Raw genomic sequence first — 26,776 nt, 5'->3', positions numbered from 1 at the left:
CATACCAGTCGCAGGGTCCTAAACTCACCGGCTCCAAATATATAACGGACTGACAAAACATACAAATAAAAACAGACGAGTACATTAATTATGAATGTAATAAAATACGAAAAAAATAATATGGCACGAAATATATTACGGTGCTATAATCATATACTCGAGTGGCCTTTTACGTTATATAAAAATGACCGTTCTAAGAATATGATATAGTTTATTTAATTACATTAATATATGACAATTAAAAAAAAACAGCAACAATAAAATAGTTCTTCCGACTAATTATATTGGTACATTTTGGCCTGAGCTCACTGATGCATAATTAATTTGACCTCGACTCACTTTTAAGTGTTTTGTTACGATGCTGTTTATACACTTGACTTAAAACGCTCAATACATAACAAATGATTACAGATAACTTCCTAACAACCTGCTAAATAAAGAATGTAATATTGCCTACAATGAAGGGTGTGAGTTAGTGTTTGACGACTCTAACAACCATTGTAGTCCAGCGGCATCAAATGACTTCAAACTATTTAAACCACAAGCTTGTTTCACTCATAAATCGAAAACCCCCGAAGAAACAAATGGTGAGTTAATGTTGGCCTTCAAATAATGGCGTAATGACAAGATGAAGCATTCAGTCTAGTGTGAGTGTAAGTTTTTCTTTTTAGTTATTTTGAGTAAAAAAAATTAAGGGGAACATTTTTTTTTTTTAATTTTTGAACTGATTAAAGTACCAGCATGGACCACTAGATGTTCCCCAAACCTGAATTTAAGAAAGCAAGCATTCAAGAGGGGCGGTTTAAAGGCCATTATATCCAGCAGATGGCGACATTGTATAGCCGTGACATGATGTGTATATTTCAACAAGTACTCTGTTTCACTAAGCTATCAAGAACTTGTTAAAGTTCAGCAAATATCCTAACCAACCTCCCCAATACCACCATTTCCTTTCATATATTGGAAAAAGCAGAAAAAAATTAATTCATGTGATGCACGCTGCCTTTATTCCCATAGCCTTTCCACCCCACATCCTCCACACAACAAAAGCATTGTATTTCAGCGTCATTACATCATATTAAAAACACTACACACCATTAAACTAAACTTGCATGCTTCGCTTGACTTGTTTACGTCTCCTCTATTTTGGTCTAGTGTGATTCCTCTGGTACCTGGAGGAGCCCACCTTTGATCCAGAATAGCTGTGCTAATATATAAATGTGTTTGAACAGCGGATATGTGTTCAAGTCTGTGGTGTATAAATATATACAGAGAAAACTCACAGGTTATTCCTTCCTCGGGGTACTAATGTGGTTGGATGTGTTACTTTCTCTCTAAACATCGTTTTATTCATAAACATGCCAATGGAGAACGATGGTGGTCCCCAAGGGGTTATTTCACAGTATTAGGATTCAGTAAAAAGCACCAACATCTGTGTTTAAGTATCTGGCCTAAACGGATGGAAACAAACTCTGTGCTACTGGAAGAATAAAGGCATAGTCTTCACTGTCGCACAAAAGACATTGCACAGACAAGATGTTAATGTAATGTCAATGGACTCTTCTAAATAACTCAATGCATGACAGAAGAGAAAATAAAGACGTTTTGGACTGCGCTATTTGTGGAATGGGCCTTGGGATTGGAGGCTCGGAGCCATTTGGCTTGACTTGCTTTGAAGATGGTTTTGTGGAGGGTTAAACCCGTACTCCTCCCTCTCTCTGATGCCCGTCGCTCTTTCATTCTGCCCAGGAAAGGCTGTACGTCACTGTGGGTGCACATATAAAATAGTCTTTGGTTGTATCTCGCCATCTGCACTCTGCTTCTGTAGCACTGGACTGTAATTCATGTCAGTGATGAGAGCATTTTTAGCTCTTGTCCTGTAACGTGTTGGTTGCGACGTGTTGGTGTTTAAACCAGTGGATCCCCAGGATTTACGTCGCTGGTGAGAGAAACGTTATTTATTTTAGTGGGTTTTTTTCTTTACTCTACTTGTTTATTGGAATAATTGATGTTTTTTTTTAAATGAAACTTTTCTAAGGGACAGGGTTTTTATGTTGAGGGCCATGTGTAATTAGGGAAACAGCATGTTTTAGATGCATTTGTTAAAATAACTATCAAAATACCATGGCATTATCATTTGTTCATTGAATCATGGTTCTGCTAAAGTACCTTTTTTGTATGTGTTCATTTAGAATTCTAATAATAAGTAAATAACTAAATATGCAGTAATTATGTATGATATATTTAAATGTGTAGGCAGATTACAAAATGTGTTTTTTTTTGTCCCATGTAGGCATTTTTAAGTGCTGCTTGGCTTCTTGTTGCCAAACCATGTGGACATGGATGTTTTCCTCACTGATTGTTTGTGTTTTGTTGCCACACATCAGTGGATTCCAGCAAGAGGACACTCAAGCTGGTTTGTAACTTATTCTTGTACTCTATAATATATTAGTCAAATGGTTTAAATGGTTTATAGACATTCCTATAGCTCAAACAGATCATGGCACTTGCAATGCCAAGGTTTAATTTTTAGGAAATGCATGAACTGGTAAAACCTTAAAAGCAAATGTAAATCTCTTTAGAATTAGCGCATGTGCCAAATGCATAAATGTAAAGGAATACAATTGAGATAATACTTCATTCTTGTGTATTTCAAGCATATAGATTAGATGCCAGGCAAAAAGTGTCCAAATGTACCTGGGTTTATTCTATATTTGAATTCAAGAAATGTAACTCAGCTTGGTCTGTGAGTGGGACCCTATGTGCAAATGTTTTCCTGGGCTTGCAGGTTGCAGCACAACTCCCAATGACCTTGCGTTCATCGTCGATGGCTCCTCGAGCTTGGGTGTCCCTAATTTTGAAACAGCCAAGCGTTGGCTCATCAACATCACCAGTGGCTTTGACGTGAGCACCAGGCACACTCAGGTAGCAGTTGTCCAGTACAGCGACACCCCTCGACTGGAGATTCCTCTGGGAAAGCATGAGAACAGCCAGGAACTCACTGAGGCCATCTCCTCCATCTCATACCTGGGGGGCAACACACGGACCGGCCGCGCCATCAAATTCACCACAGACCACGTCTTCGGGATGCCTAACCGCACACTTCAGTCTTCCAGAAACCGCATTGCTGTGGTTCTCACCGATGGGCGTTCGCAGGATGACGTCGAGGATGCTGCCATGGAGGCCAGGGCACAGAATATTGTTCTGTTTGCAGTCGGTGTAGGAAATGAGATCACTAACACCGAGTTGGTGTCTGTGGCCAACAAGCCATCTTCGACTTACGTGCTACACGTGGAGGATTATAAATCCATTGCCAGCATATGGGACCTGATGGAGCAGAAACTGTGTGAGGGTGAGTAGTGCTAAACTATGGAGCATATTTTTCTCTAGGACCACTGACTTTAAATGGATGTAAACTTTGAGGCCCAATTCATCTGTTTAATCCTGAAAATAAACTGTTTATCATCATTGGTCATGATTAAGCAATATTAAGTGATGCTAACACTATTTCTTCTTTATTGCTGAAATCCATGCAAATGAGTCAAACAAAGATTAATGTGGATAGCAGTTCAGATTTGGTGTGTGTTTACATGTAATGTTTGTATCTTCACATCTAATAAGATCTCTCTTTCGAATGCAAACTTTGGTGTCTTGGAAAATAAAAGCATGGTGTTGAGATCTCTTTCGAATTTAAGTTTTCATTTGCTTTCTATTTCATCTCATTACTGTCTAGGAAACAACTGAGATTTTAAATAGATCTAAATAAATCAGAAAACAGACATACAGACTTGTTTTCTGGTAATCTAAAGGCACTTTGATTCAAAGCGTCACATAACAGCTTAAGTGCAACTGAAGCTTTGTGAACTGAGCAGTTATGTTCTCTCATTCACAGAATCGGTGTGTCCGACGCGGATCCCCGGGACGGTGAATGATCAGAAGGGCTTTGATTTAATGAGCCTGATGAAGATCGAGCAGGTGGCTCAGAAGGTTCAGGGCTCTTTGATATCAGAGAGAGCGTCACAGCTCAGCCCTCGTATGAATATCACTCACAACACCAGGTGATTTTACCACATCTATAGTTCTTAATACGCACTCCCTAGTTCGTGTTCTTGCACATGTTGAAGTGTTGGACTTATGTAACTTGTTGTGGTTGGAAAATTCAGCCTACTTTGACCTCCAACTGATGTTCCTTACAGAGAGATCTTTCCAGAAGGCCTTCCACCAGTTTTTGTGTTCGTGGCCACTCTGCGCTTGAAGAACCCAGCTCACTGGATGAAGTTTGACCTGTTAAGAGTGTTATCTCAGGACGGGGTTAAGCAGATGGCGGTGACTGTGAACGGAGCAGACAAATCAGTCACCTTCACCTGCACCAGCACTCTGAAGAAAGAGCAAAGCGTCATATTTAATGACCGAGGCATCAAGGTCTCAGAATTTTTTATATCACTTTTAAATCTAATTAAAAAAACATTGGCTGCATCCCATTTCACAATATCTGTGTTAATACGCAAGATTAGAATGATTGCATCCAATATACCTATTTTTAAAATGTCTAATGTGTAAGAATATCAATGTGTATGTGTTTATGTCTTTTGCTAATATTTATGTCCCTGTAGAGGCTCTTTGACACGGATTGGCATCAGCTGAAGTTCCTGGTGAAGCCCAAACGCATCACTTGTTTCATAGATGGCACATACGTGGAGGAGCAGCTTCTAGATCCGGTTGTTCCCATCTACATTAACGGAAAGACTCAAGTCGCCAAGAAAATTAATATTGAGACTACAGTACCTGTGAGTGATTCCAATGTTTCATTGCTCTTTTCGACTCTTACCTGATCACAAGTTTAAACAAAGTGAAACTTGGAAGACTGATCATTTGCTACCACAGTATTGTTCCACATCATAAAATTTCTGTTGTGCTCTTTGTTTCTTGATCAGATAATGCTGCAGAAGTTACGGATCTACTGTGACCCCCAGCAAAGCGAGCGTGAGACAGCATGTGAAATTTACTCAGTGGTAAGACCGAATTGCTGCTGGTCTTGATAGCCAAGTTGTTCACCATCAGAAGCTAGTTTGTGTCAACCAGCATGTTTCAATTTAGCATAAAGGTTTTAGAAAAAGGAATGTAGTTCTAGGACCAACAGGAATGTTGATACAGGAATAAATCCATCTTGTGTAAATCATGTTATCTGAATCCAGTGATTTCCTTCCCACTAAAACTCTCTTTTTCTTGCAGGATGATGACAGGGTAAGTTACCAGCATTACTATTCTTGCTTTTTAAAATATTTAATTTGATTGGTGAATGGTTGGGTTTATGTGCAATGTGTCCTATTTCCAGTGTCCTTCGGATCGCTCTCCTGCTGTGGAAGGTTGCGATTGTCCTAGTGGTAAACCTGGTCTGCCTGGTCTACCTGGGCCTATGGTGAGACATTATTTTTAAACTATAGGTCTTTTGCTTGTTTTGGAGATCTGAAAATACACGTTAAAACACATATTTAACTCATTGTTTCAATGCAGGGCTTCAGAGGTGAGAAAGGCAGAGAAGGGCCTCCTGGTCCTGATGGTAAACCTGTAAGTACAACAGAATTATTAGTGCCGTTCATCATAAGGGTTGAACTTGTATAATCACCATGATCTGTTTGTTCACCAGGGGAAGCCAGGAGAAAAGGGAGCTTCTGGAGAGCTTGGTCGAGACGGACAAAAAGTCAGTAAAACATCAAGAATATTTTCTAATAACGGTAAAGCTTTGCATCATTATTTCGTTCTTCTATTTATAGGGTGAAGCAGGTGAACTGGGACAAAAGGGGGAGCGAGGGCTGGAAGGACCCAAAGTATGTAGATTTTCAGATTGTCATTGTCGTTGAAATTAGAAATACATATTGGCTTGCATAATTCTTCCCCCAATCTTTTAATAGGGTGAAATGGGACCACCAGGGCCACCAGGGCCTTCAGGACCAATGGTGAGTCTCAAACTTCTCACATTTTTCGTGCAAAAAGTTTCTCTTTAGTAAGCAAAAACTACAATGATCGTGAAATCATTTGCTTAAAATCTCTTTTAGGGCACTGGCTTTTCCAGAATGGATTTAGATGACTTGGGAATTCAAGGAAGTAAGGTAAGAAACAATAAATCTTATTAAATATATTGCAAATGAGAAATTATTGGCAAAAATTTTCTTTGCTTATGCAAACTATTGTCAATTTACAGGGAATCCCAGGAGAACGAGGGGAAATGGGACCACCTGGAATACCTGGAATGAATGTAAGAATTCTACTTTTAGCATCTGCTTACAAATGTTCATACTGTGCATTGGTTTTTATCTCATGTTACAGTATTCTTTTTTAAAATGAAAAAAGTCTTCAATTAATTCTCATTTCTCTGCAGGGTGAACCTGGGAAACCTGGTCTACCTGGACTTGCTGGTCCTAAGGTAAGACAGATTTCAGACTGACGTACAAACTAACAAACTACACATACATACAAGAATTTGTCCATGTTAAGTGAGTTTATGCTTAAATAAAAAGAAAAATATATGCCAACAGTGTAGGAAAAACAAGATTTGGATTAAGATATTTCTTAGCCCATTGGAAAACATTTTGTCTTGATTCAAGCATAAGCCCACTTTACTGTGATGAGTCCATCATAAATTCATCTTAAATCTCTATGCTTTTAAGGTAAATGTCAGTTGATTTGAGAAAGCGTAGATGTTTTGTAAATCACTGGCTTTGGTTCCATAGAAAGGAAATGTTATTATCCATCAAAACCTTGCCATTTTTTGTCAGCACTGCTTGTTTTCTGCCGGCTGTGCATGAGAATGAATTCACATCCTGTGCCAATATCACAAAAAATGCAATTTGTTGTGATATATATTTTTAAGAAAAAACCCACTTGTTAATATTTGTCCTGTTCCTCACAAAGTTTTTTTGAGTGATTTTGATGACTTCTGTCTTGTTGTTGAAGTTCATGAATATGCGGAGTTGTTTTTTTCTGTTCTTGCATACATCACAGACAGGCAACCCTAAGCTGTTTCAACTTCACACCCAAAATTTTTGAAGTATTTAAAGCAGCACAGGGTGTAAACCATCAGATGTGTTAGGGATACGATCAGACATCCTCTCACATGAGAAAGTCCTGGATTATTTTAAGCACAAGGGCATATTTGTGGCCTTGTTGTCCTTTTTATCCGTCTCTCGAACATTTTTCTTAGCTTTTTGCCAGCAGCAGACTGTAGTCTTGCCCAAAGGTCTATGTATAGCGACTTAAACACCCAGATTATGATGGGCCAATGACACAGTACGCATCGTGAGCTGCTCTCTGCTCTAGATGAATATAAGGTCACATGCCAGCCAAATTACTATGTGCTGGTTACATATTACATGAGCTAAGGTTTAGCGTTAGTGTAGTTATACTGTGGTATGATGATAAATAATAGATGAATGTTGCTTTATGAAGTTTGTGTATCGTGGCAAAGCTCATTTTCAGCAGGATGTTGACACTTTGTAAAAATAAAGTAGCACCTAGCAATAACATTTGGGAATGCCACCATGAATATTTAAAACACATTTGATGAATATTGTGCACTACTAGTGTACAACCCAGAGATCTTTAGTGCTCAGGTGTTGCACTTTTAAAGCTAAAGAGACTTCCTAGTTTTCAGAAATTTTTACTATTTTTACTATTGATCAACTTTGTCTCAGATATTTCTCTTTGAGTGTCTTGAGAGATAAGAAAATAGAAAAACAAATGAACTGTTAGTGGTGTTGATGCGTTCGTTTATATAACTTGATGAGAACTGTTTGAGCTCATATTGAGATCTATGATGTCTGATCGCAGTTTTTGTATATACATGTACATTTTGTATAAGTAATATTTATTATTATGATTGTGCTTAGGCACAAATAACTGCAGTTTTTTTAGACATAAATTGGACGCCTGTCACTCCAATCTATTTTCAGGCTACTGCATCTGTCTCAGCATCTGTGTGCCGCCCGTTCTCTGCAAATTAGTGCCGCCCTGCCATTTACTGCCCCATTAAATCAAGCCTGTTTATCAGTACGGGGCTTTGATTTGCCTCTTGGCGGGCACTTGATGTTTGTTCAGGTTTGGATGTGGCTTGGTTCGAAAGATGTGACATTTAGATTTTGTTCCACATAGCTATAAAATAACCTTTAAAACATCGGAAACACGTTTGGTTATGTTCACTGAAATGATCCAACTTATAAAAAATGATGATGCAAATCTCTTTGCACATCTTTAAGCAGTGTTATTGTAAGAAAACATTCAAATCATGTGATTCTTTTAGGTTTTACTTTACATGTGTAATGCATCAGACAACTATCGTATCAACTTGTTTAAAGCGTGCCTTGGTTATAGATTCGTGTTTGCGAATTTGTGTAAGCTTTGTAAACTCATTGTTGTGTATTTTAGCACTTTGATAAGAAACTGTCTTCCGATTGTATGCTTACACATTCGTAGAAGGCCATAGCTGGCATATGCATGCAACTTAAGTGAAAATTGAACTGGACAGGATCAGTATTATCATGTTTGCTAGTTTACGTTATTAAGTCTCAGCCTTTGGATCTGAGACAGAATTGCTCGCTTTAGCGGTAACACCAGGTTTCCTCAGACCACTAAGGGATGATTAGTTAACCAAAACTCGGTTTAATGTGGTGTGCCAGAAGAGAGCTCTTTTGTAAGGGTGGGTTTCCTGCAGCACAAGTGGTGCCGCCAACCCTGGAAACAGCCTTTAATCACGACATGCTGACATACATGCATATGGACTGTTAAAAGACACTGAAACACACAGACCCAAAAACCCAAGAACAACTTGTGATCAACTATGTTGATTATAAGTTTATTTGAACTGAAATGGGTCATTACTTACGCTTCACCTGAATCAAACGTTCAGTGCATGCTCAAAAAACTGCCACCAATAGGTTAAATGAGATAAAAGTCATGTGGAATCTCATAAATTCCTTTTAATTGGTTTCTCCTGGATATAATTGCAGAGCGACGGTATAAGGTACAATTATTGTTTGTCATGTTTCAAAAGCATGCTTTGTGTGAGGTCTTTTCAAATGTCAGCGTTTTAGGGTAAAGTTTATATGTGCATGTATTTAAGGAATGAAAATGAGAAATAAGAGTAAGAGAACTACTGGGAAATAAACATTTTATACAGTTTTTATGTATGTATATATATATATATATATATATATATATATATATATATATATATATATATATATATATATATATATATATAGTAAAATATGTTACTTTATTGCATGACCTCACATTGTAGGTTAAATTCAGAAAAAAATAATATAATCTCAGAAATAAAACACATTGTTATTCATTTTTTAAACCAACTTACCAATTTACCTAATTTAGTGTTTCTGTCAAAAATTACAAGTCCTTTAAAAAAATTGCTTGTAGATTTTTATTTTTTCTAATTAGTTTTGTAATTCGTTTTAAAAAAAAGTGATTAGTAGACTTCATTTATCTGAATGTATTTCCCATGAGTCCTTCAAGGAGTCATCACTTTATTTAGGAGTGTATTCATATTATGTACAGATTTTATGTATGGCTTTTAAGTGAAATTTGTGAATAATTTTAGTAATATTCACCCAAACACTGAGGCTGCATAAGTTCACTACAAAAACATGTTAATTGACAAATTTTTGTGCCATGTAATAAGATTATAGTATTTTCATTAAGGGGGAAAAATCCTCTTCAAGTGAAAGTGACTGGAAAACATAATGATGGTTCAATTTTTATTATTTGCATGGCTACTGGAAGCATACAAAAATCAAACACATGTAGAGTTCACAAAATGTACGGTATGCATACTGCTTGTGTAATACTAGTCTGCTACCCTACAAAGCCAAAACTACTACTAGAAATAGAAAAGTGTCTTAATTTTTTCCCCAGCCTATATTTAAATATCGGTGTCCATACCCTTTTTTTCCTTTTTAAATAATTGCCTAAGATGTGTAATTTTGTGCAATTTTAAATGTGTAGTTACACTTTTTGCCTTCATATGGCAGTGTGGTACAGCAGTGTGTTTTCTGAACACATCCCATGCCCCATGCAAAATGTCAGATGTTACATATTTTTTATCAGGTGTGTTTCCCCATACACAAATTACATGCACATGTAACCAGAAACACGCTATTTTTGAATTCACATGATGGCCAGCCACAGCCCAGCATCTCGGGAAAAAGGAGGACATCTCTTACCAGCATTCCCACATGTGTATGGCTTGTAATTTAGTACTTCAGAAAGTGCAAAAAAGTCTTTAGATAAGCTCCCTTTACAGTTGGGTGTAACATGTTTAGATTTTAATGACAGACTGTCTCAAATTTCATACTTACTTTACAATTAAGATGTGTGCATATTTAACTTTTCAGCGCTTAATTTCTCCTTATGTAATTAGTATGTAAAAAATGTAACCCAAATTGGAACTGCAAAACTCTAATTATATCTGCAATTAGTGGAATGTACTATGATTATTTAAGGCAAAGTGATAGCTTACCACATTCGCCCTGTTTCTAAAAAATGTGTGAATTATTCCAATTAGAAAAATCTGTCATTTTGTGATAGTTTTCTTCTTTTGATTCTGAAGCGATTCTGTGTTCTTCTAACCATTTTTGTTTTTATTTAGGGAGAGAAAGGAGGTGTTGGTGCGGCAGCTTCAGATGGACAACCAGGAATCCCTGTGAGTTCGTTTTTTTCATCTTATGTGTCCTTATTGTTTGTTTTGTTTTTCTTTTTTTCACCTCGGTTTTAGTTCTTAGGGCTTCATTTAAAAACTTCAGTTGCTTTGAAAATATAGTTCATCCAGTTTGATTGGTAATGCATCAATGTCACAAACCAATACAATTCTAGCTCAGATTTATTTTTTTAATTTATCAACTGCTTCTCTGTAAAGGTTTTGCACTCCATTATAGAAATGTTGCATTTCATTTGCATTACTTATTTCAAACTCTCTTGTATGGTCTTTTCTGGTCGTCACCACGTTGAAACATTTAAATCACGCATTAGCATAATATTAATGTTGATTTATGATATATATATATATATATATATATATTTTTTAGAATTATATTCTATTATATTTAGAATTCATATTTATGTTATGAGATTGACTGTGTCATAGTGAAAGTGCACTATTTAGAGTTTATTGAGTGATTTTTCTGGTGGAAGGGGCCTTGTCAAAAGGTTGTTGGGAGCCCCACATATTTGTGGCGTGCTTCTAACTTCTAACTAGATTTGGAAATGATGAAACCACAGTGTTTACCAATCCCAGAATACATCACTGAGAGGTAGAGTAGCAGATGATGCACGTATATAGTCAACATCAGCTCTGTTTATTCTCTAGATGTTGTTTAAAATCATCCTGCTTCATTACCAATCACGCACATGCAAACTGCAACTCTGACTATGAGGAAGGAAGGCGCTTCTTTATAGCAACAGAGAAGGCCTTAGTCAGTATTATTTCAAAATGCCGCAGAATGAATAGACTAGTTAACAAAAATGTATGTTTCACTTAATACTTAATTATAATGTTCTTTCACGTTTTTAGCACTGGTTTTAAATGAAAAAAGATTTCTTTTTAGATTGTTCTTTAAACTAAAAGATGCAATGGAGGTCTTTGATGTTTTTGTTCTCATCTTAACTTGTATCTTGCACATGAGCTGGGCAGGAAGAGCATGAAAGTTACTGGTGATGATCTGCAAAGTTTCATGATTGTGGGTTGCAAGAGTGTTACTTCTGGAGAATGAGATCATAATTTCTGATACTGCATTCTTTTATTAGCAGCTGCTTTGTTAGAAGAGCATAACTTGTCACACAGTTCCTCTGCACTCTGCTCACTCTTCCGGTCAGTGATTTGAACCTAGCCCTATTTTTTATCTTGCAGCTGTATATTTCAACATGAGGAGTGTTGTTAGATGGTTTCAATCCAAAGCTAATTTAAAGTGACTTCAAATTGTTTATGCTTTCAAATGAAGTCAGTTTTCATTTCTATTTCAGCTAATGACTTGAAGTGATGTGGTTTAGGCCTCAGTGTAAATATTTAGATATTCTTGGCTTAGTTTGATATATGTGAAACATAGTAAGTGGGGTAGCGTTTTGGCAAGCACACAGTTCTTCTCATTTCCAAGGCCAGATGCCGAGAACAGCCCTATGGAAACTTTTCAGCTGACATCTGTCTAGTGTCGTGTGATTAATATAACAGCTAATACACCCCTCCTTCTTTCTGAGGTTGTGGTCAACCTCTGAGTGTTCTCGTTTCTCGTTCTTTCCTGCAGAACCATTTTATTTGGCTAATGCGTGCACACAGAGCAGGTGGAGACAGCGATATTTCTAGTAACCAATGTCAATAAATGCTCTTGTGCACTCACTAGAGTTCAGACGGTTTCCTTCTGTCTTTCTCTGCAATCTCTTTTATGTCTACTGCCGCATGCACCGCGCGGAAACTTTGCAGTGGAACATTTGCTGTTTGATTGAACACTTTTACACTCATTCATTTCTGTGCTTCCTGGGCTGTACTTCCTGTTTATGGCCAGTCAAACTGGCTCATTTGAAAGAAAAATGTACAAAATTATGGGATCCCTGAAATCTGATGTAGGAAACGGGATGCATCAGCTGTGGAGGCTTATAGGTGTGGTGATTTATGCCTCTCTTTTATCTTTCACCATAAACTGTCAAGTAAACTGCTCTAATGAAAGAATACATCCTTGCCAGTACATTGGATGGGTTACAGTGTGGCTTGGCAATGCTACAGAAAGGCAGCGCTTGGTAAGTAAACATGCAGTAGTGGCAGTAAAAGGTGCTGCCAGCATGTTAAGCCTGTGTTTTAGACTGGATCCTTTTTGTAGTTGTGTATTTCAATCACCCTACCAAATTTGTACAGATAGAAAGAATGGAATCTTGGAATGTAAAACTGTATTGCCTAAACTATAAACAACTTTATGAATACTTCTTGTGTTTTTCTTTAGGGTATGCGGGGGCTTCCTGGAGAGATAGGCCCTGCAGGACCCCAAGTAAGAACCCAGATTAATCAAAAAAATATACAAATGATTAAATATAATAAAATATCATATGTTTCTTAAGCAGCAAATCAGCATATTAAATTTATTTTTGAGACATTATGTGACACTGAAGACTTCTAAAAAGAAGTGCAGTAAAAGTAAACGCAGCTTCAGCAAGCAAAAGAGACTTCTTATCCACTCTGACAGCAGTCATTTACAGAGTATTGATTTTGTCACAGCTTTTGTGCTTTTTTTTATAAAAAAAATTGTTTTGACAGGGTGAGCGTGGGATGCCAGGACCAGCAGGTTTTACTGGACCAACAGGACAGCAGGTACAATATCTCATAATTTTACATGCAGTAACTATTTTGGTTGATTATCAAGGCTTCTAAATGCCATGTATTTTTTCATGAACTAAATCAGGTTTCTATTAAATAATTTTAAATGATTTATTTTTCAAGGTGAAGTGCAGCTCAAACTCACGTAATTGGTTAATGTTACCAGGTTAATGTGGTACCAATGTGTTTCAACTTTCTGTGAAATTTACCTGCAAATGACTTTCTTATTGCACATTAAAACTGTCATGGACTACGAAAAAAGAACACAAAATGTCTTTGATTCTAGGGACCCCTAGGCCCAATTGGCCCACCAGGCATAGAAGGTCCTCCAGGTCCAAAAGTAAGTCATCCCAGTTGTAGTTTATTTTATATATATATATATATATATATATATATATATATATATGTATACATATATATATATATATATATATATATATAATTAAAGAAAAAAATTGGCATTTTTCTTTTATATCACATCTTAGCATTTTATTGACATGGAGTGAAACCTTTATTTGTTGACAGGGGAATTCTGGCTTTCGTGGACAGGATGGGCTCCCTGGACCACCTGGTGCTAAAGTGAGTGAGCGAGGGGAGGGGGATTTCCAGACATAAAGGTCTGAAAATACGATATTATCTCTTTCAGTGACATACCTGCCGCTTCCTCAGTCATCTTCAGGAAATAACTTTGAATAACAGACGCTATATTAAGCCTCCATCAAGTCATAATGTTCAGAAACCTTTAATTCACTTTACATAAGTTACACTGCTTGAAGGCTGACAGTTAACAAGCCAAATGCTTATGAAAAAATAGGTATGAGAGGAAGGTTTTTTATTTAGGCCTAAGAGACTTTTCGAGAGCGTGAAAAGTTAATAAGCATTAGCAAACAGTTATAAATGTTTTGCTCTTGAGCATATCTATAATGTTTAATAATTGTATTTATACTTTTTTAACAAGTAAATGATTAAAAAAGTATAAATGTGTAAATCATATTACTTAGAAACATGGAAGTAGTTGCTCAGTGTGTTAATAAATGCCTTGTTAACACATATTCTTGCTTTAATCAATGATTAGGTCAGGTAGTTATATAACATTTAGTAGTTGCCAATCGTCTATTTTGATGAGCTCATCTAAAGTGAGGATTTATATCTTGTAAAGCATTTAAAAGTTAAACACAACACAGAGGGATACAGAACATAAGATGAAAAAAGTTATACTTTACATCTGTACACTTAAAAATAAAATAGATAAAAATAATGAAAAATAAATGTCAGCAAAAAAAAAACACTAAATAAAAATTCAAGTTTGCAGCTGTACAGTTTCATTTTTTGAACCTTAAAATACTTATTTCTGCATTCTGTATCTGTGTGTTGTGTTTGTTTATTATTATTTTTTTGGTAGGAAGATAACTGAGCCTTTAAATCTCTTTTATAACAGATGCTTATACATCAAGAACAATGCATTTATAGCTGCATTTATCAACTGCTTACTAATGATTATTAATTTTGGGACAAAGCTTTATAAAGACAAAAACAGACTGTGTATTTATTCAGTGAGAAGTGTCTATAAGTGATGTTGAATTTGCTAAATGATACCTGTCTTTAAGTAGAATAGTGATATTGCACAAGAAAACTAATTATGCTGAGTCTTATACTAGTGGGGGTGCATGCATGTATCCACAGGGTTCAGATGGAGAGCACGGCATTCAAGGTCCCCCTGGCATTAGAGGTCTACCAGGGTTTAAAGGTTATAAGGTATGTCTATCTTCAACCTAAACCTAACCTGATTTAGCGTCTGTGTTGCTCTAGAGCAGGGGTGTCCTGGCAATGGACTGTCCTGCAAAGTTTGGGCACCCCTGCTTTAGAGGGTTCAATGAAAATGAAATGACAATGGATGCCATTTAAACAATAGGTTGTATTACAAATAATCATAATAGAAAAAGAAAAAACTGTAGGTCAATGAATTGGTTCTGTACATCAGTTGTGTAAATTTGAGATGTGGATGTTGCATTTGTGGTTTGAGCAGAATAAATTATTGGAGTGCCGCATACTGAATGTTACACAAAGTCTGTGGTTTTTACCGGAAGATTCAGTTATGATTAATAAAACTACCAAAACATGCATTTCACGCTGACTTTAATATGGCATTGACATCCCAAATTCAGTCAAACTCACAGTATTCTTTCTTTTTTCCCTCTTCCTACCCTTACTATGATTTAATTAACAATATCAACTTTAACTTGATTTAATTAACATCATCACATTAATCATTCCAGAAATTTGTGCTTTTTTTCTTAATTAGGAAAACACAATAGGCTGAATGACTAATTTTAGTTAATGTGACCTCTGTACTGTACTTTTGTGAACTTTAATGAATTATTATATAAGGCCAATGCTCTTACGCTTGTTATTTGCAGGGTGACTCAGGATCTTCTGGGCCAAAGGGAAGTCAGGTAGCGTGACATCTCAGTGATTAGCTTTGCCTTTGACATTTGATTTCTTATGTCTCTTCACTTTGTGTGTTAACATGAAAAGAGGAAGTAAAAAAAGGTGTTAACGTGCTATGCAAAATTACAGCCTATGATAGATGAACACAAATGTTTTTATTCATCTTTCAAGATCAAAAAGAAAATAAAGTGCCACACAGCATACCAACTGGTCCAGGCTGCTAGTTAACGCAAAAGTTTTACTCACCTTTGAAGCATGCTAGGTGTATGTGACTTTCTTCTTTCAGGCGAATCCAATTCTTAAAATTTTTATATTAAAATTGTCCTGGCACTTCTAAGCTCTGCCATTGCAGTAGGGGGGTGATTCCCTTTAACAGTCCAAAACATGTTAAGTAAAGTGTGTGTAAATGTAATAATGAATAAAGGCCCTCTGTAGTGAATCTGTGCAGTTTTGTTCAGATAAATATGATATTTTTCTCACTTCTGCTAAATGTGTTTACATCATCCCCCGGGACTGTTTACTCTAACCACAGTCAGCGGAAGTGTTTATTATAATTGAAATATGGATATTTAGTTTACAAAAATGCATGCATTCGCCACAAGAGGCCTTTATTCGTCCCCCAGAGTCATGTAAGAGGGTTTTTTGTTTCGGTTGTGCATAGTTTATTTAACATCTTCCAAAGAGTAAACAGCAAACACATGTTTAGTCCCATGGAAAGGCTTGGAGTGCTCTGGACAGTTTTTAATATAACTCCAATTGGATTAATCTGAAAGAACAATATCATACATACCTAGGATGCTTCAAAAACAAATAAAACACAGCCTAATTTTCCTTTTTGTGTGAACTCTTTAATGCTGGTGTAGATCATAGATAGGCACAATCAAGCAAAAACAAAAGAAATGACTATGACTATGTTATTGCATCTCTCTTTCTAGGGTGAGAAAGGAAACCAAGGAGAACCCGGAATCTCTGGAAAACATGTATGTAACAGACTTTATGCTTCATTAGTGGTGTTTCTAATGCAAGTATACTTACACATTAAACTCTGAAACCCAGCTTGGCCTGCAGTGCTTGTGCGATAGAAAAAAACATCTCGCAGTCTTACTTTGTAGGGGAAACCCAAATCATATCTAGAATCATATGTATTATTCAGATTCCGTTCAGCAAGAATGCTTAAAATTGCTAAAAAGCAACATAACAGACATTGGTAATGTTACAAAAGATTTCCATTTCAGATAAATGCTGTTCTTTTCAACTTTCTGTTCATCAAAGAATCCTGATAAATAGATGTTTCTTGAGCAGCAAATCAAGACTGCTGTCAAAAATAAAAATATCAATGCCTAAATGTGTTTTAACAAAATGTCAGTATATTCAAATCGCACTTCACATTGTAATCTTCTATTCTTAACAGGGTGAACCAGGCCTGAAAGGGAACAAAGGAGAGGTACAAAGCTACTCTTAAAACTTAACTACCGTTGTCAATGTTAGTTGTTAACCATTTTCTGGTGAGTCAGAATCTAAAGCTCTTTTGGTTACTTAGCAAGAAAGTAAAACAAACTTCAATGTTTTGAGCCAAACATACGCAGTCTGTCAGCATCCTAAGATCTTGTTTGCACCTCTTTCATAAACGAAACCTTTTTTTTTTTCACATCACTCGATGTTATTCATTCTGTAACCGCGACGTGAATAGTTCTCCAAAGCATTTTAAGTATGTGTAAAATAGAATATAATTACAACACAATAATAAAGTAAATGAGTAACAAGAGAAGATACAATAAAATTTTAATAATTTAAATGATAAAAGCAAAAATGTCACATTGTGATTGCAGGAAATGAGCGCCCAAAAGTATAGCTTTTAACAATCTTTAATCTACTACAAAGAGCAAAATAAACATACAGACATGCAGGTAGACTCCAACCACACACATAAATTGAGGTTTCTAAAGACACTATCTTGGCAAAATGTTGAGTAACAGAACAAATAAGCTGTTCTGGAAGTTCCGGTGATGCCACGAAATGATCTATACAGAAATCGTAACCTGGCTAAAGTCGCAGTTTTCTTGCCTTTCCTAGCACTCGTGAATTTACATTCAGGTCAGTTTGATAGATAATACGTTTCTGGATCTATTGATATGAGATCAGGTGTGAACTCAAAGATGATTGGAATCTGTATTTAGGAGGCAAACTATCTGGAAGCTTTTTCTCACAAAATAATAAAATGTAGTGTCAATAAAGTTATTTATTTTAGAATTTATTATGTTAAAAATTAAAATTAGAGAACTTTGTCTCAAGCCCACTGATATAATCTATCATTTGCAGAAATAAACACAAAAAAACATTTTCTTTATCTCAGAATTAGATTATGTGACTTTAACCGGGGACTTTTCACAGGCAGGGTCACATCTCTGGCCACTAGATGATTGGCCAATTCGTTTCATTGTTTACCCATTGACAAGGTGGTATGGCAAACAAATCTGTTAGACGTATCCCACTCACTAACATCAATTTAAATGAAAATAATACCTAATCAAAATATTCTATAGCCTAATATTTGAATAAATATTTAGTACCATGTTCGTGTAATTGTCTCACTGCTGACTCTCCTGCGTTTTCTGCATCCATGATACGCACACATCCCTGATGTTTACAATTTTTTAAGTGGTCTATCTAATGTGCTTTCTTTCTTTTAATTGCTTGATTGATTAGTAATTTGCCAGTTTGGTGGTTCTGTTAAGGGCCTGAATAGCATTGGAGTTTGGTTTAAAAGTTAAACTTGTTTTTTAATTTTTCTTGATAGATATACTTTAGATTTTTGTAAATTTCTTTTAGAAATGTTAAGGTTGTGGTTGGAGTCGAACTCAGCTTCAGTGTCATTTATTAATAGAATCACAAGCGTATTTAGAAGATGAGTCACTGTGGCGGGTTTCACTGGCAGGGAGGGATTCATATTACATAGATTCAGCGTCAGGTCATGTCTGAATTAAAGAAAAGAATTAAATATAAAACCAGTTCGCCCTATTTTGTAAATGCCAGTTGTGTTCCACTAAACTTTTAATCACAAAATTTAACACTGGTCTCCAAATTTCACTCCTTTTCAGCCAGGAGTAGCAGGGGAGCCGGGTAGCAGAGGGACTGATGGGAAAAAAGGAGATGTGGGTCCATCAGGGCCACCTGGATCTCAAGGCTTTCCTGGTCTAGACGGTTTACCAGGGCAGCCAGGACTTCCAGGATACCCAGGGAAACCAGTGAGTGTGATGCTTATGAGCATTTCTGGGGCACGCATGATGACAATGATGGCCGTGCTCAAACAAACACACTGTTACAGGGCAAAGCTCCTTCAGAAGAGCAGCTGATGAAGATCTGTGCCTCTGTGATGCAGAGTAAGTGTCTTATTTCAATGGCAAATAAATTGAGTGAGGTTAAGATGAATGACAAAACAAAGATAATGCATGCTAAAGCAATGTTTGCCCATATTTGAGGTTAGAATTTGATCAAACCTCTAGCAATAAGTATTAAATGCAGTCACATAACTCATCCTTCTTATTTTTAACATGAAACTGTAGCAACCAAAAATGCTGAAAACACCTTAGCAACACACCCACAACCATGTCTGTGACTTGTACAATGAGGAAATCTTCTGAAAATGTAAAACTCTATAACCTTTGAGATATGTTCCTTTGTCCTAATATGCTTTTTGCATCTTAGATTTTTTTCTATTTTGCTTAAAAAGACCTACGTATTTTCTATTTTGCTTAAAAATGGCTTACGTATATGTGCCTAATTGTCATATAGCTGCACGCATCTGGAATATAGTAGCTTCTAGTGTAACTTTCAGTTCTCTCTCAAAAAGAGGAAAAATATAAATGCGATTGTGAAATGCATTTGTTAAGCCAGGATACAGCTATTTTTTAAACTGCTAATGCTGTCACAAATGTTACACCATCCCCTCTACACTCCTAAAAAGTCTACAAAATCGACACAAATTATATACTTGATGCTTGTATACTGTAAGGGATAATGGTTTTCACTGCAAAATAATGAGCAGCATTTCTACATTATGTTGCTCTGTTTGATTAATAATTTATGTGAGAATGAGATGCATGATGCAACAACTGACCAACTATGAAATAACATCAATAGCATTGTATCTAGCAACTGCATATACGGGTGTGTAGTGTGTTCATTCATATTAGACTGTAAGGTCCACAAATTGGCCCAAGGAAGGCATCCAATGGTGGATGGTTTCCTTTGTGTTTTGTTTCTTCAGCTCGTAGTGTTATTCAGTTTTAGGTTAAACTCAAATCTGACTCCATTTTATTATGACCTCGAATTTTAGGTTGAAATACAAATTGGTTGTCTGTCTATTTCTAATTAGTATTTTGATATTTTGGATTAGTTTATTCTAGTTATTATTCACTCATTCATTCCAGTCAAGTAAATATGTATTATGCCAATTCAAACACATCAAATCTTATTAATACAAAACATCAAGTCGTCAGAGACTAATCTAAAGGTAAAATGTGCACACCAGACCTTAAGAAATACATAGTGTAGAGAAACACTTCATACTACGAGCTTTCTGGTTACAGAATCGTCCCTGACCCATTTGCTACATTCCCTTAAAATACCAAACCAAGATGGCACATGCGCCCCATATGAAGGAAAGTATCAAGAACTGAAATATGCATTAACCCAGGTGTCAGACTTGGGTACTTTACACCTCAATGGGAACCGAAGGTAATTTACATGGAATGACCCTTGGAGAGGGCACACCCATTGCAATAAGTAAAATATCTATGAAATCTTGAAATCTTTGTTACCTTTAATCTTAGAAATAAGACCGTTGTGCCAGTCATTTCAAATGATACTAGACATGACTAGTAGTTCACTCACATTGGCATTTTCATGTAGCAAGCTGAGTAGAAGGAAAGATGGGTGGAGGGGTTTTAGAAAGAATGAAATGGAAAGGTAGTTTCCTACACCTTCACTCTGTGGCGTGTCTTGAGGATGTCTTTATGTCTGCGTTGTATCTGAGTATCTGAGGTTCTTTTATCCTTACAAGACAAAAAGGTTTAAAATAAGCTAAAACATGGAGAAGTAAGCTGACATCGTGTTTCTTATTTTAACTTGTGCCCTCAACATCTCTTATTTTATTTAAAACTTCATGTAAATGAGGAAGAGTTCACAGTAAAATCAGAAGTGTAATTAAAAGCATTAAAAGTTATTCATTCCCAAAGAGTTGAATTAACAATCTACAGCGTTAAACATGTTCTTGTTCAGCGTTGTTACATGGAGTAATTTTTGTGTAAAAGTGTAAAAAATGATCTGACTCTCTTCAAGAACTGCTGCATCGTTGAGCGATGGCGCAATTTTATCTTCGTGCCACCAAAGCGGTAAGTTGGATTGCTTTTCTCTTAATACAATTGCACAGGACAAATACTTTTTGTTCATAATTTACTCAAAATATGGTTGGTGGATATATATGGTGGATATATATATATATTGGAATGGGCTTACAATTTATGTTATGTATATACTTTTAGCTTCTTTCGTTTTGGTTCGTTAACAGATCCTCTCACCTCCATCCTCACCGAGGCCTGGTTTTACTACGAATCTGAAGCAGCCACATTTGAACAGGGTTTTCTACTCAGAGGAGCTATCTTGTCAAATGGTAAATTTATATTTGTTTTTTAAATCATTGAATGTGGCATTACCAATTTCTATACTTTGAAACGTTAAATATGTTAAACATTCACTGTTAACAATTTAATTTTCATGATGCATTAACCTACTCCAGGGCTATTCAATTGGCCTTATTCTATTAAATGTTTCAATTGTACTGTAACGTTGATTTGCTATAATTAGTGGCTAAAATTGAGGGGAAATGCATTTAATAGAAACATCAACAGCAGTATTATATTATAAAATTATCATTATAAAAATACTAGGCTACTTAGTAAAAAGAGGCAATTGTACACATTTAAAAATATACAATTTTTATATTGTTTCTGCATTAATTTGGAGGTTTAGTGTAAAATTATAACCGCATATTAACATATTTATAATTTCCAATTAATTAATTACTTATTTTAATCAATTCACAGACAGCACTAATGTTAGCCCTGTATAGATGTTGGTGTTGATCATATTAGTTAATTTTACTGCTGAATATGCATTTAAATTTAATTTCTAATTTTGTAGGCCCCTCAGAAAGAGATCAGGATTGCCACCAACTCTCTTGGCCCTCAGCAAAATTTAAATTCAACAATCAGCCCTCAAATGAAACTAAATGAATAGCCCTGGCCTACTCTGTGTTGCAATGTCATGAACCATAAACCATATGATGTGTTCAAGTCATGAGTTGAAAGCACATAAATGCCACAAATGTTATGAGTGGGAAACTTGAAATTATCTTTAAGTTTCCAAGTTAGGGGGGTCAGTGAAATAAAATGTTGGATGCAGTGGACGCAGTCAAAGACTAAAGATATGCAGCATCTGTAAAATTGTTGAAATTAATTTAAAAAAAATGTAAAATGTACAATAAAACTAAGTTACAAATACAAAATATTACATTATTGTATAATTATAACAGAATATAATATAGGCTTAAGTATGAATTGCATAATTTGTACGATGCTTGTTTTCAGCGCATGAAATTCATGTTTGTTATGCTGTCATATCTGCATCATGAAACCCGCTACCATCGAGTTTTTGTGCATTGTGAAAATGGGTTAAAAGTAAATTAAACTAAATCCATCAGTCTTTCAGTTTCCTTCAGTGCAACTGAGCAGAGCATGCAGCTACTTTTTTAATGCATGGTATGCTTTTTTGGGATAAATAATGTCCTAAATATTTTCAGATGTCCAAACTTAAGTTTTAATATAGCTGTATTTTCTTTTCAAATTATAAAAAAAGTAATCATAAAGAGATCATAATAGTCATCCAAATTAATAGAGCGGTTTAGTCCAAATTTTCTGAAGAGAGTCGATCGCTTGACAATATGTCTGCCTAAAAATATTGCCAGATGTGTTGTATATGAAAGAGTAATATCAATAAAAAAAAATTGGAGACCTGACATTAATTGTTATTTTTGTCTTTGATCTGCAGGCAAGAAGAACTCATTGATTGCACAGAGGAGATGATCATTGATTTAATGATTTTATGTATTTTATGTTTCCGACAACACTTACTGAATGTGACTGATTATTTAACCCTTACACATCTGGTATGTGCTTTAAAGTTGTTAAATAAACGTCAAAATTTATACATCTGTCTGAAGATGCTTGATTTTATATGTGATCTTGTACATTAACACCACATTTTTATTTTGCACCTGTAAGCCCCTGACCACCAAATTTGGTGAGGTTAGCTCAGGTTGTCCACTCAGGAAATACAGCAGGCAGGTTTAGGCGGAACAGAACTTATTATTTTGTAATAAGGTGAGGGAGAGGGAAACCATAACTAAAGCTGTTCCTTCTTTGCGGGCTGGTCTCTGGGCAGCAAATCAATTTCACTGAGGGGAAGACAGAATATGTCCAGGCTACTCACGGCCACACTGCACTTCTGTGGTGCAGGGGTTCCGGGGTTCCGGGGTTCCGGGTTCGGGTTCGGGTTCGGGTTCGGGTTCGGGTTCGGGTTCGGCCTCTGCCCCTCTGCCCCTCTGCCCTTCTCTACTGAGGCTTCTCCATTCTCTTATGTGGTGGTTCCTGATTGCACCCAACAGCCTGCAGCTGAGGCTCCCTATTAGCGAAGCAAGGATGAACACCTGTGTGGGAGCTATCCTTGGTCCTGATTACTTGGTGACCCCATTCTTATGGCTTGCCCTGACAGGGTTCTCCATGGTGCTGAAAGTGCTCAGGCCGCCTTGTGGGGGGACCAGTACTCTTCCTGGCCACCACATACCCCTCTTTCCAGCTCCAGGCCCCCTGGAGCGCATGTACCACAGCCGTCATGTCTTCTAGACATTCCATTCGCATTTGCATGAGAATTGCCGGCACGGTGTTCTACCTCAAATTGGGAGTCCTGCAACTGAAGAAACCAACGAGTGATTAATGCATTTTCCCCGTTTTGAGACATCTATTTGAGCGGGGCATGATCAGTTACTAATATAAACTTTCGCCCCAACAATTAATTATCTAAATTTCTCAACAGCCCATTTTATGGCAAGACACTCTTTTTCTATGGTTGCATAGTTTCTCTCATTTGGAAGTAGCTTACGGCTAATATACATGACAGGGTGTTCCATACCATTTTGTAGCTGGGACAGCACTGCTCCCACTCCAACTTCAGAGGCATCTGTTTGTAAGATGAAGGGTTTATTGAAATCTGGGGCTTGCAGGATAGGTTCACCACAGAGAGCCTGCTTTAGGTTGGTGAAAGCCTGCTCTGCTTCCTTAGTCCAGTTTACCTGGTTTGGGTGGCACTTGTGGGTCAGCTCAGTTAAGAGGGCTGCTTTTGTGGCAAAACTAGGGATAAAGGGTCGGTAGTAGCTGACAAGCTTAAGGAAGTACTTACTTGCTTCTTGGTTTGGGGCTGGAGCCAGGAAAGTATAGAGTCAACCTTCTTGGATTGTGGTTTCACATTTCCTCTTCCAACAGTATACCCCAGGTAGTTGGCCTCCTCTTGGGCTAGTGAACACTTGGAGGCATTTGCTGTTAGGGTGGCTGCCCAAAATGCCTGTAGGACTGCCTCCAGTTGGTGAAGATGTTCCTCCCAACTTCTGCTGTAGACAACAATGTCATCCAAGTATGCTGCAGAATAGTGTTGGTGGGGTCAAAGGACTCTATCCATGAACCTTTGAAAGGTTGCGGGAGCCTCATGGACCCCGAAGGGAAGAACCTGGTATTGAAAAGCCCCATCCGGAGTGGAAAAGGCTGTCTTTGGTTTGGCTTGAGGAGTTAGAGGTACTTGCCAATAGCCTTTGGTCAAGTCAAGGGTTGTGATAAAGCGTGCAGGACCCAATCTTTCAATCAGCTCATCTATTCTTGGCATTGGGTAAGTGTCAAACCTGGAAATCTCATTCAGCTTTCTGTAGTCATTACAGAACCGTGTACTTCCATCAGGCTTTGGCACTAAGACAATGGTGCGTGACCAAGCACTCTGGGACTCCTCGATAACTAGGTTCAACATTTACCTCACGGTGCCGCCACAGAAATTCTCGCAGCTCTTGCCTCTGCCTGGGGGATAACTGGTCACCCATTTTGACCGGGGGAGTTATGGGGGTCTGGATCTCCACTGCAAAGACATCACTGGGAGAGTGTTAAAACTGATACTTTATGTAAAAAATTGACACTGCGTTTTTTTACTCTGATCAAAATCATCAGGGTTACTGCAGTAAATAAGATAAAAACTTTTTATTTTCACTTTTTTATTTGGCTAGCCAAAAACATTTTTTCATTTCAATATATGTACAATTTTATTTTATTTTTTTTAGATATTACCACTCCTAGTACCACATACCAGTCTAATAGGTTGAATTCACTATACTGAATGTTCCTTCAACAGGCCAGCTGCCACAGCTCCTGCAGGTCATGGGCCAAAGCAGCTGCCAACACTGTGAAACCCAGCAAGGACCGCCAGGCGATCCAGGTCCCCCAGGCCCAACTGGCCCATCTGGACCCCCAGGGTATCCCGGCAGGGCAGGGTCTACAGGATATCCAGGACCTCCAGGGAGGAGGGGACCTGAGGGGGTAAAAGGTGAGGATCAAGTCAATCTGTTTTACAGTTTATTTCAGCTTTAAAGTGACTAAAGAGAAAATTGTGCTTTTATGTTTTTCTTACAGGTGATATTGGCCCAGTGGGCTTGAAAGGTGCTAAAGGACAGGGTGAAATGGGGTTGCCAGGTCCACCTGGTCAGGCAGGTATAAAAACAACTGATGATAATCTCATTTACTGTTTTTTTTGTCATTTTGTAAGCACGTTCAGAAGTAATTTTCTCTTCCACAGGTTTGCAGGGCCCACGTGGCGATGACGGTGAGGGATATCCTGGGCCTTCTGGGTTACCAGGGAAACCTGGCGCTCCTGGTACCCCAGGCAAACGGGGGCCTCCAGGACCCATGGGGGTTTGTGACCTGTCCTCGTGTTATCAAGCATACGGTTTTCGGGATGATCCTTTCAGGAAAGGACCTAACTTTTAGCATCAGGACAGTGGGATCGTACTGATTCTGTCCAGTCTTTTCTGTCTCAGATGGACCTTTCTGGTGCTCAGCCTTGACCTCAAGAACTCATAACCTCTAAAGAACGAAGATCTTGACTTTAAATATGTGATGTTTTTTTCTGTTTGAGAATCTTGTGTTGAATGTGTTAAATCAGGAAGCCATGTTTTTGATTTATTTCGATGCATGTCTTGGCTGCCCTTTTCACTAGGAACCCCAAAAAGCGGTCAGTTGAACTCTTGCATTATATTCCAAGTTTTTTGAAGCCTTTGTGCAAGAAACAGACAAAAAAATGTATCAATACTTGGTAAAAATGCTTTCAAACGTCACGCATGTTCACGTACTGTACATACATCTTTGATTCTCCTGTGTTCTGTGACAAATTTCATTTTCTATTTTTTGATGAATTGTTCCTTTGAAGAAAAATTGCTATACTGTGTCCACTGCACTGCCCTAGGCAAGCTACCTCTGTACAGGATGTGAAGCAATTACTACGGGCTATACTTTGAACGTTTGTTCAAATTTGACAATACTTCTGCTCAAGGGCTATTTGTTAGTTTTTATAGGAACATTTTTACTACTATTGTTATTATTTAATTATACTTTTCATTGTTTGAGAATTTGTCTTGTAGGTTTTTAGCAGTAATTTTAGTAGTGTAGTTTTGTCATGTCTATTTTTGACTGAATAGATTTGTGCAAAGAGCACCAATTAACATCTATTTATTATTTAATGTTTCCTGTTTATATTACTTTTCATTAATGCGCATTTTTACTGATCATTTCATTTGTGCAGCTGCCATTTGGAATT

General features: G+C 37.0%; 1 protein-coding gene and 1 long non-coding RNA gene across 2 annotated transcripts; both read left to right on the top strand.

Annotated features, from left to right (window-relative positions):
* The first annotated feature begins 113 nt into the window (after window positions 1-113).
* On the top strand, window positions 114-26,776 carry si:ch211-106n13.3 (vWFA and Collagen domain-containing protein). Its single transcript, XM_043264506.1, has 30 exons — window positions 114-1,942; window positions 2,294-2,416; window positions 2,789-3,352; window positions 3,893-4,058; window positions 4,197-4,422; window positions 4,614-4,787; window positions 4,935-5,012; window positions 5,233-5,244; window positions 5,336-5,419; window positions 5,515-5,568; window positions 5,648-5,701; window positions 5,775-5,828; window positions 5,913-5,957; window positions 6,057-6,110; window positions 6,203-6,256; window positions 6,380-6,424; window positions 10,658-10,711; window positions 12,996-13,040; window positions 13,307-13,360; window positions 13,653-13,706; window positions 13,892-13,945; window positions 15,050-15,121; window positions 15,784-15,819; window positions 16,750-16,794; window positions 17,226-17,258; window positions 18,913-19,059; window positions 19,140-19,194; window positions 25,319-25,510; window positions 25,597-25,674; window positions 25,760-26,776. Exons 2-30 carry the CDS (start codon window positions 2,332-2,334, stop codon window positions 25,948-25,950), a joined length of 2,859 nt encoding a protein of 952 aa, XP_043120441.1. The 5' UTR covers window positions 114-1,942; window positions 2,294-2,331; the 3' UTR covers window positions 25,951-26,776.
* Window positions 20,911-23,379, top strand: LOC122323021. The gene is made up of 3 exons (XR_006246933.1): window positions 20,911-21,207; window positions 21,384-21,485; window positions 22,922-23,379. It is a non-coding gene; the product is annotated as an uncharacterized LOC122323021 (long non-coding RNA).

The sequence above is a fragment of the Puntigrus tetrazona genome, chromosome 2, assembly GCF_018831695.1.
Source record: "Puntigrus tetrazona isolate hp1 chromosome 2, ASM1883169v1, whole genome shotgun sequence".
Taxonomy (NCBI): Eukaryota; Metazoa; Chordata; class Actinopteri; order Cypriniformes; family Cyprinidae; genus Puntigrus; species Puntigrus tetrazona.
This window is presented reverse-complemented; position numbering and strand designations above follow the sequence as displayed.

What these genes read in the sequence shown, in the direction of transcription:
- si:ch211-106n13.3 (XM_043264506.1), top strand. Translation starts at nt 2,332, where the DNA reads ATGTGGACATGGATGTTTTCCTCACTGATTGTTTGTGTTTTGTTGCCA. An exon ending in ATATTGAGACTACAGTACCT is followed by an intron (nt 4,788 to 4,934) that starts GTGAGTGATTCC and finishes TTTCTTGATCAG; the next exon opens with ATAATGCTGCAGAAGTTACG. An exon ending in CTGGACCACCTGGTGCTAAA is followed by an intron (nt 13,946 to 15,049) that starts GTGAGTGAGCGA and finishes ATGTATCCACAG; the next exon opens with GGTTCAGATGGAGAGCACGG.